The sequence below is a fragment of the Carcharhinus amblyrhynchos genome, chromosome 11 (assembly GCF_965287045.1).
Source record: "Carcharhinus amblyrhynchos chromosome 11, sCarAmb.v2.hapA, whole genome shotgun sequence".
In the NCBI taxonomy this organism is placed as follows: domain Eukaryota; kingdom Metazoa; phylum Chordata; class Chondrichthyes; order Carcharhiniformes; family Carcharhinidae; genus Carcharhinus; species Carcharhinus amblyrhynchos.
In genome coordinates, this window is record NC_137334.1 from 92,410,045 (window position 1) to 92,425,394 (window position 15,350).

A 15,350-nucleotide genomic window follows, 5' to 3' on the forward strand; every position below is an offset into this window, starting at 1 on the left:
GTCGCAAAAACCCAGCTTGCAGGTGCAGCAGGTGGTCAGGAAGGCGAATGGGATGCTGGCCTTCATAGAGAGGGGGATTGAATATAAAAGTAGGGAGGTCTTGCTGCAGCTGTATAGGGCATTGGTGAGGCCGCAGCTGGAGTACTGTGTGCAGTTTTGGGCGCCGCACCTGCGCAAGGATGTTTTGGCCCTGGAGGGAGTGCAGAGGAGGTTTACTAGGCTGATACCGGAGTTGAGGGGGTTGAGCTATGAGGAGAGGCTGAATAAACTAGGCTTGTACTCGTTAGAGTTTAGAAGAATGAGGGGAGATCTCATTGAGACGTATAAGATGATGAATGGGATGGATAGGATAGAGGTGGAGAGACTCTTCCCGCTCAAAAAAGACAGTAGGACTAGGGGGCACAGCCTCAAGATAAAGGGGAGGGTGGTTTAGAACGGAGTTGAGGAGGAACTTCTTCACTCAAAGGGTGGTGAATCTCTGGAATTCTCTGCCCGTTGAAGTGGTGGAGGCTGCCTCGCTAAATATTTTTAAGAAGCGGGTTGATGGGTTTTTGATAAGCGAGGGGATTAAGGGTCATGGGGAGAGGGCGGGAAAGTGGAACTGAGCCACGACAGATCAGCCATGATCTTATTGAATGGCGGGGCAGGCTCGAAGGGCTAGATGGCCTACTCCTGCTCCTATTTCTTATGTTCTTATGTTCATCAGCCTGGTGGTGCCGCACACTCAGGCAGCATGGCATAACCACACACAACACAAATGTAATTTTAAATGGTCATTTATTCCTGTTTATTTTGGTCTCTGAATGTAAGATTAGAATTGGTTGCTCAGAAATTTGTTGTGATAAGTTTCTAACGCGTACAGAATGTTTTCAGGTAAAGGTATTTGGTTATTGTGGTCTGTGCTTATGCTTTGAAATGTCGATACTCTCTCTCTCTGGCAGTGGGTTGCCAACCCTCCCGGATTGGCCTGGGGTCTCCAGCGATTGGAGATCAGTCGTGGCCCTGTGCCAGATTCTTCTCCAAGGCGGCCTTCACAACATATGACAGCGCAGAGTCGCTGAGCAGAGACTGATAGCCAAGTTCCGCACACACAAGGACGGCCTCAACTGGGACCTTGGGTTCACGTCACACTATCTATAACCCCTGTGACTTGCCCGAACTTGCAACATCTCACTTACTGTCCTGTCTAGAGACAATAAGCATAGGTTAAAGGGATGTATAATGCCATTTCCACTCACGTCTGCACCTTTAAGACTTGATTAGCTGTAAAGACTCACATTCTAATCAGTATTCTGTAAACTGTGTGTGTGCCTTTATATACCCTGTTTGTGACCAGAACTACCCGCTCATCTGACGAAGGAACAGCGCTCCGAAAGCTAGTGGCATTTACTACCAAATAAACCTGTTGGACTTTACCCTGTTGTTGTGAGATTTCTTACTGTGTTTGCCCCAGTCCAACGCCGGCATCTCCACATCGTAGATACGTGAATAGGCAGGGAATAGAGAGATATAGACCATGTAGAGACAAAAAAAATTAAATTAGAGAGGCATTTGTGTCAGCACAGACTTGTGGGCGGAACGGCCTGTTCCTGTGCTGTACTGTTTGTGTACACTGTAGCCATTGGTGGTCTATGGAGTCTTCCCCCCTCTATCTGGGCAATGTGTGGATGATAAAATTTGGGAATCACTAGTATTAGTGAATCACCAGTTTCCATTGCCCTGGCATTGACGCACGTACCTGCCTTTCCCTTAGCCCTGGAATTCTTTCTCCAAACCTCTGCACCTCACTCACACTCCTCTATTAAGACCTTGCTCTTTGAGTAAGCTTTTGGTTCACCTTTTCTTATATCCCCATGCATGCCTTGGTGTCGTGTTTTGCCTTAGTGTTTCTGTGGAGGTTTGGCCATATTAAGGCACTGTAGAGATACGCGCAGTCATTGTTAGCAATCCGTCTGGGAGGGCAGAGAAAGAAACGTGGCTGCAATTCAATCAAACGTTACCTGAGCCTCTGCAATCTGAGTGATATTTGTTTGTTGGGTTTTTTTTTGGTCTGTAGTTGAGGAACCTTCGAAGGCCTTGTCCGTCTGCCCTAAGTGTACAAGCGAGATTGTGATCCTGCTGCCAACGGAGATGGAGACTCGGACCAGCACTCCCATCCAGCCAGAGGGTGAGGCTCTCAAGGCGGATGTTTTAAAGATTGCCTTCACAGATGGTAGCATCGCTGGGAGCTACAAGGTGAGTGACACGTTGTGGGGCTGAGAATCAGAGTTTTTCTTGTTCCTTCTATGGCATTGTGGAAGTTAGATGACAACAATGGTGAAAATTAAAATTCCAGAATTGTCAAAAAAACCCTGTCAAGTAATGGAAAATGCTTATCAGCAGACAAGGCCTTCAGTGAGGCCAACGCTTCTGTACTCAGGATGAAGTTAAAGTTTATTTATTAGCCACAAGTAAGGCTTACATTAACACTGCAATGAAATTACTGTGAAATTCCTCTAGTTAACACAGTCCAGCGCCTGTTTGGGTCAATGCACCTAACCAGTATGTCTCCCAGACTGTGGGAGGAAACTGGAGCACCCGGAGGAAACCCACACAGACACGGGGAGAACGTGCAAACTCCACAAGACAGTGACCCAAGCCGGAATTGAACCCAGGCCCCTGAGACAGCAGTGCTAACCACCATGCTGCCCCTAAACAACTAAATCTGGAACCTTGTGTTAGTTCCATAAACAGTGCCCCCAGCCTTAAGGCACAGTGTGGGAAACCAGACAATTCCGTAACAAAATACCAAAGGACAAGATATGGGGATGTATTATGCTAATGAAGAATTAGCTGGAGGCAGTTTTCTATTGGATAAGAAAGGGCAAAAAACTATGCTACGATTGATGGATGTGTATGCAAATGAAGGGTTAGAAAGTTGCTCGTTTCTCATTTGCTGTAATTAACTATAACCGCTAAATTATTTGTATATATCCACAGAACACCCTGCATTGCACCGTACTCTCACTTGTGCCCAAGTTATTAAAGCCCAGAAACTGAGCACTCTGACTTTGAAGTGTGGCTGTAGCCAAAGCTGCTGACAGGATGTGGGCATCATTGGCAAGGTCAATGTTTGTTGACCATCCTTAATTAACTTTGAATATAAGGTCATAAATAGGAGCATTTAAAATTTACGTCTTGTAAAATTGCACTTAGCGCATCAGATGTACAAGTTTCAAGTGTTATTTCAAATATTATACAAGTTCTAAGGTCATAAATAGGAGCAAGGATAGGCCATTCGGCCCCTCAAGCCTGCTGCACCAGTTGAGAAGATCATGGCTGATCCGACGTGACCTTAACTCCATTCAGCTGCCTGTCTCTCCATAAAACTCCCAACTCTCTCATCAAAGATCCACCTAACTCGGCCTTGAATTGAATCGTAACAGTGCAGAAGAGGCCCATCGGGGTCTGCACTGACAATAACTACCACTAAAGATGCACTAAAGATTAATTTTCCAGCAGTTGTCCTTGAATGGAATGATATTTCAAGTGCAGCTTAGGGGGATTAGCAGAGTCAAAACATGGGATTGAGGCCTGCTCAGTGCGCGTCCGATGGGCTGAACGGCCTCCTCCTCCACTGTAGGGATCCTGTTCTATTTAGGGGAAGCTGAATGGGCGTGGAGAAAGGAATCACCATGATCGAGTGGCAGAACAGACTTGATGGACCGAATGGCCTAATTTTGCTCCCGTATCTTGCGAATAAAAGGATCGGGTGATAGTGTGAGATGAAGTGGGGAGGGTGGGAGGAGGTTATATAAAGACTGGCTTAGGATATATTTGCATGGCCTGTTTCCGTGCAGTAAGTGTTCTGTAACGTACTGTTGGTCTTGTTTCTGTTGTGTAGAGCACAGAGTCTCTGAGCAAAGTGAGTTTGGTCGCTGGGCCTGGCGCCGCTGGCGCGTTGAGCATGGACCCGGAGAACTACTCCTTCGCCGCGGGCAAGAGCGCCAGCTTCTACTTCGAGTGCGACCAGAGCTGTAGCGGCAGCAGCATGAGGGACGGGAGCCGGATGTCTGACAGCTCGTCTGGGGACGTGGACCCTCGTACCGGGACGCTGGACCACTCCACGCCCAGAGTGCCTCGGACCGGCTCCAGTCCCGGCTTGTACAGCAGCAACTTCAACCAGAGGACAAGCACCAACCCTCACACTGGCAGCCTGACTTGGAGCTACCGTTACGGCACTCCTGTGGGTTCAACACTGACTCCGAGCTCTCTGCCCTCTGAATGCGGAGACGATCCCTGCACACCCAGTAAAGGTCAGCAGCAAAGTTGCAGGTTCCTGAGAACAGAATGGTCACAACACGGGAGGACAACATTCGGCTAGTCATCTCCATACTGCCTTCTCTGCAAGATCTACCGAGCTTTTTTGTCCTTATTCTTCCATGGAGTGTGGGTGTCACTGGCAAGGCTGGCATTTATTGCCCATCCCTAGTTGCCCTTGTTCAGAGGGCAGTTAAGAATCAACCACATTGCTGTGGCTCTAGAGTCACATGTAGGCCAGACCGAGCAAGGACGGCAGATTTCCTCCCCTAAAGGACATTAGTGAACTGGATGGGTCTTGACAATAATCGATAGTTTTGTGCTCACCGTTACTGAAACTGGCGTCACATTCCAGATTTATTAATTGAAATTAAATTCCACCAGCTGATTTGAACCTACGTCCCCAGGGGGCTGAAGTCATAGAATCCCTACAGCCCAGAAGGAGGCCATTTGAACGACCGCGTCTGCACCAACCACAATCCCATCCAGGCCCTATTCCCAGAACCCCACACATTTACCCTGCTAATTCCCCTGACACTAAGGTCAATTTAGCATGGCCAATCCACCTAACCTGCACATCTTTGGAAACCGGAGCACCCGGAGGAAACCCACGCAGACAGAGGGAGAATGTGCAGACTCCGCACAGACAGTGACCCAAACCAGGAATTGAACCCGGGTCCCTGGCACTGTGAGGCAGCAGTGCTAACCCACTATGCCGTCCTAGCCTGGGTCTCTGAATTACTAGTCCAGCGTCAGTACCATTACACCACCAGAATAGGAGCAGGAGAAAGCTATACAGCTCCTCAAGCCTGCTCCCTCTGTTCAGTATAAACCTGGTGAACCTTCCAGTCCCCTATTCCTTAATTGGCAGTGGCAAATCTTGGCCATTCTCCCCACCCCGACCCAGGATAAGACATTAAACCGTGTTTCTCTCACCCCAAACCCCACCATGACCAGCTTCCCCTTCCACTCATTCATCCTGGTCTTCAAAGAGACGACACAATCACTGTTGGGAAGGGAACCTGGGAATTCTTCCCAACGTCCTGGCCAACATTCCTCGCCAACGTTCCTCCCACTGCCAAATAGCAGTTGTATTGACCATCCATTTCCGGGATCTTACTGTGTCAGAAATGGCGGCTGATGTTGCTAATCTATATAAGTTTGAATATTTCAAAAATAATTCATTTTGGGCAATGCATCTTTTGAGGTGTTTGACCACAGTTTATATACAAGAGAAATTTATTTTGCCTTCAGCTTTCTTGCCAATTCCCTTAGTCACTACTTTCCAAAACACAAACCTTATTTGTCTCTCAGCTTTATTGGCATCCACGTCCCTTCCTACAATCATGTCCCCCCACATGTGTCAAGGGAATTAAGGGTTATGGGGAGAGGGCGGGAAAGTGGAACTGATCCACTTCAGATCAGCCATGATCTTATTGAATGGCGGGGCAGGCTCGAAGGGCTAGATGGCCTACTCCTGCTCCTATTTCTTATGTCCTTATGTTATGTGCGTTCATGTGGGAAATGTTTCACCGGTTGAGTGCGTAACGTTAGTAAAATTAAATATTAATTTCAGTTGCACTGCCTTGCGTTGATTGGAAACTTGCTCGTGGCACAGTGAGGTTTGTGTAAAACTCCTGTCAGACTTGAAGAACCAAATAAGACCATAAGACACAGGAGCAGAATTAGGCCACTCAGCCCATCGAAACTGCTCCGCCATTCAATCATGGCTGATATTTTTCTCATCCCCATTCTCCTGCCTTTTCCCCATAACCCCTGATCCCCTTATTAATCAAGAACCTATCTATCTCTGTCTTAAAGACACTCAGTGACCTGGCCTCCACAGCCTTCTGCGGCAAAGAGTTCCATAGATTCACCACTCTCTGGCTGAAGAAATTCCTCCTCATCTCTGTTTTAAAGGATTGTCCCTTTAGCCTGAGTTTGTGCCCTCTGGTTCTAGTTTTTCCGACTCATGGAAACATCCTCTCCACATCCACTGTAATCAGGCTTTGCAGTATTCTGTAAGCTTCAATTAGATTCCCCTTCATCCTTCTAAACTCCAATGAGTACAGACCCAGAGTCCTCAACCATTCCTATTGCGACATGGCCTCCTGCACTGTAGGGATTCTATGACGTGGGTGTGAATCTCACCGTGGCAGCTTGTGGAACTTAAATCTGGAATATAAAACTAGTCTCAATAATGGTGACCATGAAACATAAAAGATAGGAGCAGGAGGAGACCATTCGGCCCTTTGTTCCTGCCATGCTATCCATTGTGATCATGGCTGATCATCCAACTCAATAGCCTGATCCCACTTCCTCCCCCTCCACTCCTTTTGATCTCTTTGGCCCCAAGAGTTATATTTAACTCCTTGTTGAAAATGTACAATGTTTTGGCCTCAGCTGTTGTCTGTTGTAATAAATTCCACAGGCTCACCACTCTGTGGGTGTAGACATTTTTCCTCATCTTAGTCCTAAAAAGTTTGCCTGTATCCTTAGACTGTGACCCCTAGTTCCCACCATTGGGACCATTCTTCCTGCATTTTACCCTGTCTACTCCTGTTAGAATTTTATAGGTTTATGAAGCTATCATCAGTTGTTGTATTTGGTTCACTAATGCCCCCTTTGGGGAAGGAAATCTGCCATCCTTACCTGGCCTGGCCTATGTGTGACTGCAGACCCACAGCAATGTGATTGCCTCTTATCTGCCCTCGGTTCAAGGGCAATTAGGGATGGCCAACAAATGCTGGCCTTCCCAGCGACACCCACATCCCATGAAATAATTCCAAAAATTAAATATTATTTAAGTTTTAATTGGTCAGAAAACGTTTTTGATAGCCCACCTGTCGTCACTGTTGCTGGAGCCTTTGACCCGAGTCCATTAATCTCACGCCCTCACTCCACAATCTCATCTCCTCGATTATTTATTTCCCCTTTGCTGTCACTGCAGGTTTAGTGAGTTAAGTTGCGTTTTTGTCTTCTCCAGGAGCTGAGTTCAATCTGTCTGTCGAAGATTTTCAGACCATTGATCACAGGCTGAAGCTGTTCCTGGATGTTGAGGTTTTCAGTGAAGATAAGGAGGAGTATCAGTGCTTTGTCAAGGTGAGCGGGGCGGGTGCTTTACACACTGTGTTGCAAAGGGTGTCATGTAGAAACTGGTGTTGACCATTCAGCCCTCCAAGCCCGTTCCCTCATTCAATGAAGCCAATGCCGATCTTTGATCTAACTCCATGTACTGACTTGCGTCAGACCCTCAACATTCTGTTAATCTTGGGATTTAAAATTAACGTCTAGCATTTGACATGAAAGAGCTCCAAATTTCTACCAATGAGAAACATTTTCACGCACAATTTCCCTCCTAAAAGATCTGACTCCCTTGTTTCGAACCTGACCCCAGTCCATGACCTCTAATCAGCAGCAATAATTTCTCTCTATCTACCCTATCTCTTCCCCGTAATGTCTTGGAAACTTCAATCAAATCTCCCTCAACCTTCTAAAATCCAGGGAATATGTAATCTTACCTTGAATAATCTTCTTGTAACTTCACCCTTGGGGTCCAAATACCGTTCTGAATGATCTTGTAACTTCACCCTTGGAGTCCTCTTAATAAATTTCATGTAACTTAACCCGTGAGGTCCAAATACCATTCTGATAAAGCTATGCTGCACTCGTTCAAAGGCCAATATCCTTCCTAATGTGTGGTGCCTAGAATTGGATAGAGTGAGTGATCAAAGTCAGTAATTGGAGGCTGGCTAAAGAGGATTGCGAGGAGGAAAGATCGACGTGAGTAGTGTTATCTTGCCATCGCACCTGAATTTCCCAGACTCAAGCACATAACTGTCTGATGCCCCCAATGCCAGAGTGCTGCAGTGTTGGAGGTGCTGTCTTTCTGATACTAGCAAGGGAACCCTGCAACTGCTCTCTCAGGTGGGTGTAAAAAAAACCCATGTACCTCCGGAGAACAGAGAAGTTCTCCCTCGTGTTTATTCCTCGAACAACTTTGCTGACGAGCAAATTACCTTTTCATTGGCACTGCTTGTGCACCAAGGGAAACTAGGAGTGGGTAATAAATACTGGCCTAACCAGCAGCACCCACATCCTGGAAATGAATACATCTTAAAAAGTTACTATTTGTGAAACTCTGCTGCGTAAAGTTCTACATTATGACGTAGACACAGCAGGACTTCCAGCTGTGCTAAGCCTAAAACCCAAAAAGCCCTGCATCCTATGAAGGGGCAAAATAAATCCAAACCCCTCCCCCCCTCCCCTGCAGGGAGATGAGTGGAAACGGGATCTTATCCCTGCTGCGTCATTAGCTAAACCCACTAGGCAGCTACTTTAACTTGTAACCCAGTGAGGAATTGGGTTATTGTGCAGAGTTCACTGCTGGGGGTGGGGATGGAGAGCTTTGCTAGGTGGTTCTTGTATCTCAGTGAGTTCTCATCACTATCCGGTGATACCATGTGCAGAATGGAAGGAGGCCATTCAGCCCTTCATGTATGCTAGAACATCCAAATCTGATCCCATAGTCCTTTTGTTTTTGAAAGCCCTGATTCATTCGCATATTAATATCCACTCTTGTTGACCATCCCATCCTTAACCGCTCCCCTTTGGCAAAGCGTTCCAAACCTCCCCTCATATAAGATGATGAATGGGATGGATAGGATAGAGGTGGAGAGACTCTTCCCGCTCAAAAAAGACAGTAGGACTAGGGGGCACAGCCTCAAGATAAAGGGGAGGCGGTTTAGAACGGAGTTGAGGAGGAACTTCTTCACTCAAAGGGTGGTGAATCTCTGGAATTCTCTGCCCGTTGAAGTGGTGGAGGCTGCCTCGCTAAATATTTTTAAGAAGCGGGTTGATGGGTTCTTGATAAGAGAGGGGATTAAGGGTTATGGGGAGAGGGCGGGAAAGTGGAACTGAGCCACAACAGATCAGCCATGATCTTATTGAATGGCGGGGCAGGCTCGAAGGGCTAGATGGCCTACTCCTGCTCCTATTTCTTATGTTCTTATGTTCATATAGAGGTTGCTCTTCAGCCCCCCTCCTCACTCACTTTGTGACCACTTTAAATTACAGGCCGTCATCACTAACTTAACCAGCAGACTTCCTTCGTAAAACCCTTTATCAGTTTGAAAGCCTCCTTCCTGAGAGAGAGTGTGTGAGTGTAGGGGGGCACAATTCAGCGTAAACAACGTTTCCACTGCCAGGTTGCCTTACGTCACTCAAAGTCCAATTTACACAGTCAACCTTTAGTGCATTGAGTGTGGTAACTGAAGTAAGGTGTGATTGATTCTGAGAATCGTGCACCCCAGCCCTGCTCAAGGCATGAAGCTGGGAGAGATTCTCCAAATCTGCACTATACACAAAGTGCTGGGGATGCCTGGCAGGGCTGACAGTATTTGCAGAGAGAGAGATACAGAGTGAATGCTTGGTATCCAATACGACTCTTCACAGCTCTCCGAAGCTGAGGGGCATTTGAGTGATGATGTGGAGATGTCGGCGTTGGACTGGGGTGGGCACAGTAAGAAGTCTCACAACACCAGGTTAAAGTCCAGCAGGATAATTTGGTATCACGAGCTTTCGGAACGCTGCTCCTTCATCGGGTGAGCGCTCTCCGGAGGAAGGAGCAGCGCTCCGAAGGCTCGCGATTCCAAATAAACTTGTTGGATTTTAACCTGGTGTTATGAAACTTCTTACAGTGCATTTGAGTGAGCGCATGCCCTGCCTGGAGGCCGGCACGCACTCCTGGAAATGGTAAGCAGGTAAACTTTTTTGTAGATTCATGTTTAATTCACATGAAGATAATGGATTGGGGACAATGGCTTCTGGGCATGCAGCTCGGCAGAAATGTTGTTTGAGGGATTGTAATTGAGTTCTTGGACTTTGCTCCTTGGTTAAATGATTGGTGATCTTACTGTGATTTAGGAATGGTTGGTGTGGTGAGCCGGCACACCATTGTTATTTAATTAATGTAGTCAACATAAATAGACTGTGTCATCTGAAGACAAACCTGCTGCACTTCAAAAGGAAAGATGCCCTCATAATCCAGGGGGAATCTTCAGTCCTGCCCTCCGTCCCTCTCACTGACTTACTTTCAAGCTTCCAGCTGCCTTTGATCTTCTATTCACTGTTACAGTTTACAGCTGTTCATTTTGCTCCACACCATTTTACCTGCTTTACTTTCAGTGCCCTTCTCTCCTGATACTCCCCTCCTCCCCCCCCCCCATTCCAGTTCGTGATAGAATCCTTACAGTTGAAAGGAGGCCATTCAGCCCGATGAGTCTGCACTGACCCTCCAACGGAACATCCCGCCCAGATCCTGTCCCCTTAACCCAATGTCTTTACTCAGTAATCCCCCTAACCTACACAGCCTGAGACACTTGAAGGACAATTTACCACAGCCAATCCATCTAACCTGCACATCTTTAGACTGTAGGAGGAAACCGGAACACTCGGAGAAAACCCACGCAGACATGGGGAGAACGTACAAACTCTACACAGTCACTGGAAACTGGAATTGAAATTGGTTCTGGAGTTGAGGCAGTAGTGGTAACCACTGTGCTGCTCCTAGGTATGGCCCCCTCCCAATATTACTTTGAGTTCCTGGTGGAAGCACCTTTGTCCTGGTTAACCACCTACCATCTGATCTAATGAAGCACAGTTGGGACTCACCTCTGCCCTACCAAAACAGACACGACTCTGGGATCTCCTTGGGAAGCCCAGGTAATGCCCTTGACTGCTCTCCCAGCTGTCCCTCTCTCCCGCTCGTTCAACTGCAAAGAAAGGCATGTTTATATAACGCCTTATTCAGTCTCAGTGTCCCAAAGTGCTTTAAAGCCAATGATCTACTTTTGAAGTAAGTCACTATTGGAATGTAGGAAATGGGTCTATCGATATCTAGATATTAAAGATATTGAGGGATACGGGCACAGTGCGGGAAAATGGCGGTGAGGTAGACGATCAGCCGTGGTCCTGTTGAATGGCAGAACATGCTTAGGGGCCGAATGGCCTACTCTGGCTGCTATTTCCTTTGTAAGTAAGAGACCTCATTGATGTGTTTGTCACTGAAATTGAAAAAGTTCCTAGTGCTTCTACTAATCTCCCCTTGTAGTTTTCCCTTCCTCCCTCCCTTCCATGTCCCTCCCCCCACCCCTCAGATTTCCTTCCTTAAAGGGCATTAGCGAAATGGTTCTAGAGTTGGTTAAGCCAATAAGAATTCATTTTGTGTAGTTGCCATCATGTTGAGTTTAACAACAGACTGAAGAGCAGTTTTAAAAAAAAATCACACGACTCTGTTAAGCATTCAATCAAGTTTGTGTGTGGTTGTTACAAATGTCACGTATGTCCTAGATATTCTCTGATGTTTATTGTCACTGATTTGTCCCATTAATGTTTCCTTCCTGGAGTTTACTGTGACTGGCTGGTATCTTTCTGTACAATAATACAGTTAAAATTGGGTATTAACAGATACCTCAATGTGTATATCATAGTAAGTAATCTCACAACATCAGGTTAAAGTCCAACAGATTTATTTGGTAGCATGAACTTTCGGAGCGCTGTTCCTTCATCAGGTGACCCAATGAAGAAGCAGCACTCCGAAAGCTTGTGCTACCAAATAAACCTGTTGGACCTTAACCTGGTGTTGTGAGATTACTTACTGAGCCCACCCCAGTCCAACGCCGGCAAGTCCACATCATGTGTATATCATCGAATCTAATGAATGGTGTCATCAAGGCAGCAAAAGATGTGTATGTAAGGATGAGAAAACAAGTTGGGTCGCTTGAAGGTTACAAGGTAGCTAGGAATAAATTAATAAAGGGCTTAGAAGAGCTAGGAGGGGGCATGAGAAGTCCTTGGTGGGTCGGATCAAGGAAAACCCCAAGGCTTTTTACACTTATGTGAGAAATAAAAGAATGATCAGGGTGAGGTTAGGGCCGGTCAAGGATAGTAGTGGGAACTTGTGCATGGAGTTAGAAGAGATAGGTGAGGTGTTGAATGAATACTTTTCTTCAGTGTTCACGCGGGAGAGGGGCCATGTTTTTGAGTGTGAGATACAGGCTGATGGGATGGAGGAGGTAGCTGTTCTGAGGGAAGATGTATTAGCAATTTTGAAAAAAACCTGAGGGTCAATAAGTCCCCTGGGCCAGATGGAATACATCCTAGGATACTTTGGGAGGCAAGGGATGAGATTGCGGAGCCTTTAGCTTTGATCTTTGGGTCCTCACTGTCCATGGGGATTGTGCCAGAGGACTGGAGCGTGGCAAATGTTGTTCCTGCCTTCAAGAAAGGAAATAGGAATGACCCTGGTAATTATAGGCCAGTTAGTCTTTCTTCGGTGGTCGGAAAGTTAATGGAAAAAATCCTGAGGGATAGGATTCATGACCATTTGGAAAGCTTATTCCAGGATAGTCAGCACAGATTCGTGAGGGGTAAGTCTTGCCTCACAAATTTGATTGAATTCTTTGAGGAGGCAGCTAAGCCTGGAAATGAAGGTAGAGCAGTTGGTGTCATATACATGGATTTTAGTAAGGTGTTTGATAAGGTTCCCCATGATAGGCTCATGAAGAAAGTAAGGAGGTGTGGGATCGAAGGAAATTTGGCCGATTGGATATGTAACTGGCTATCTCATAGAAGACAGAGGGTGGTGGTGGTGGAAGGAAAATTTTCAGAATGGAGGCCAGTTACTAGCAGTGAACCACAGGGATGAGCGCTGGGTCCTCTGCTATTTGTGATTTTTTTTTTATCAATGACTTGGAAGAGGGGGCCTGAAGAGTGCGTTAGTAAATTTGCTGATGACACCAAGATTGGTGGAGTAGTGGATGAGGTGGAGGGCTCTTGTAGGCTGCAAAGAGACATTGATAGGATGCAGAACTGGGCCAAAAAGTGGCAGATGGCGTTTAACCCTGATAAGTGCGAGGTGATTCATTTCGGTAGGACAAACTTGAATGTGGATTGCAGGGTTCTGAGGGATGTGGAGGAACAGAGGTTTCTTGGCATTCATATCCAGAGGTCTCAGAAGGTTGCCACTCAAGAGGATAGAGCCGTGAAGAACATAGAACACTACAGCACAAACAGGCCCTTCGGCCCACTCAGTGCCCTGGCCTGTGAAGGCAAGCATGCCATATGCCTTCTTGACTACATTGTCCACCTGCATTGCCACTTTCAGTGACCTGTGTACCTGTACACCCAGATCCCTTTGGCTATCTTAAGGGTTCTGCCATTTACTGTATAATGAATGTTGAAGGGTGTGGACAGGGTGTCAGTCAAGTGGGCTTTTTGTGCTGGATGCTGTTGAGCTTGAGTGTTGTTGGAGCTGCGCTCACCCAGTCAAGTGGAGAGTATCCCATCACACTCCTGACTTGTGCCTTCCCGCTGGTGGACAGGCTTTGGGAGGAGTCAGGAGGTGAGTTACTCACCGCCGTGTTCCCAGCTTCTGACCTCTTTCTTTATAGTCACTGTATTTATACGACTGACAGTTTCTGGTCAGTGATAATGCCCAGGATATTGTCTCAAAGTGTGATAAGCATAAACTTGTTGACTTTTTAAAAATTAATCCACAATTCCACCAAAGTCAAATAGTTTTTAAAATAAAAAATGGTGTAAGCTTTGCTGCATTGTACCTCGAGTATCTTCCTGTTATATCCATAAATAAAGGTGTACAGGAGTTTTTAGTCTTTGAACAGTGAGTAGTTCTATAGTACAGAATCCCTGTGGTGCAAAAGGAGGCCATTTGGCCCATTAAGTCTGCACTGACTCAGCATCTTACCCCCCTCTGACCAATCACTGTAACTCCTAATCTACCTTACCTGCACAATGTGGGACACTAAGGGGCATTTTACTGTGACCAATCCACCTAATTGGCACATTTTTAGAGCGTGAGATGAAACCAGAGCGCCTGGAGGAAACCCACGCAGACACAGGGAGAACGTGCAAACTCCAGACAGACAGTGACCCGAGGCTGGTGCTGTGAGGCAGCAGTGTTAACCACTGTGTCACCGTACCACCCCAGTTAACGTAACCCAAAGCTAAATGTATAGCCAGTGGTTCTGTGTTCTTAAGAGACTCTGTGTAGTTGATGAAGCATTTAGATGAACACTTGAAGCACCATAACGTACAAGGCTGGAAAATGGGATTAGAGTAAATAGCTGCTTGAAGGTCAACATAGACACGATGGGCCGAAAGGCCCCTCTCCATGCTGTAAGGCGATGACGCTGATTTAACACTCTGCCTTCTCTCTGTAAATAAAAGTAGTTATTTTTGAGCTGTAAACAGAAGTGTGAACTGTTAGGAACTGTGTTGAAACAGATCCTTTAAAGTCCCCAGTGGATGCTTGGTTGAAGCTTGGAATGAAATCCCACGGACTCTGTGCAACTGAGCAAGTCGCAGCCTGCGAACACTGCAGCCTTGCAGGGGGAGAGGAAGAGGGAGCCTGTGGGTTCTTCATTTTCAAAGTCCTGGAGAGTGTGTTTGAACAGATTGCCAGCGTGGTTACTCACATTGTAACTCCCATTCTGTTCCTGTTCTCTTTGACCCCGGTCTCCGATTTTTAACACTAAAAATTTGGTCGATTAATGGCAGAGAGCTCCAACCAATTTTTAGATGAAGGACTTCTTCCTCCTGAAATATCTGGCTCTAATTTTCATACTCTGCCTCTAACCCTAGGCCTCCCTAAACCAGGAGAAATCGTTTCTCTCTACCCAATCTGTTCCTCTTTATATCTTAAAACTTAGGAGCAGCGGGAGTGATTTGCTCCAAATTCCAGTCTAGTTTTGTACAATCTCTCCTCTTGATTTAACCCTTGGAGTTCCAGTCTCATTCTGGTACATCTACACCGCGCCCCTTTCCATGGTCAACGTACCCTTTTTGTCATGTGGTGATTGGAGCTGCTTCCAGCAGTGGTCTATCCAGGGATTTATATAGCTGAAACTTAACTTTAATCCTCCCCTGTCAGAGTCCCCTTGGTGTAAAGGGTGGCAATCCATCAGTCCATCACCCCGAGCTTTCGGTCACCTGTCTTTTAATTCTGTACCTTGATGATAAACTGCTGACCC

General features: G+C 46.4%; 1 protein-coding gene across 1 annotated transcript in view; it reads left to right on the plus strand.

Annotated features, from left to right (window-relative positions):
- stk11ip (serine/threonine kinase 11 interacting protein) overlaps positions 1–15,350 on the plus strand; it is a 105,902-nt gene that overhangs the window by 54,447 nt on the left and 36,105 nt on the right. Inside the window, exons 18-20 of the mRNA XM_080199580.1 lie at positions 2,057–2,235; positions 3,884–4,295; positions 7,286–7,401. Coding sequence (XP_080055706.1) covers positions 2,057–2,235; positions 3,884–4,295; positions 7,286–7,401 — 707 coding nt within the window. The remainder of the gene's footprint in view (positions 1–2,056; positions 2,236–3,883; positions 4,296–7,285; positions 7,402–15,350) is intronic.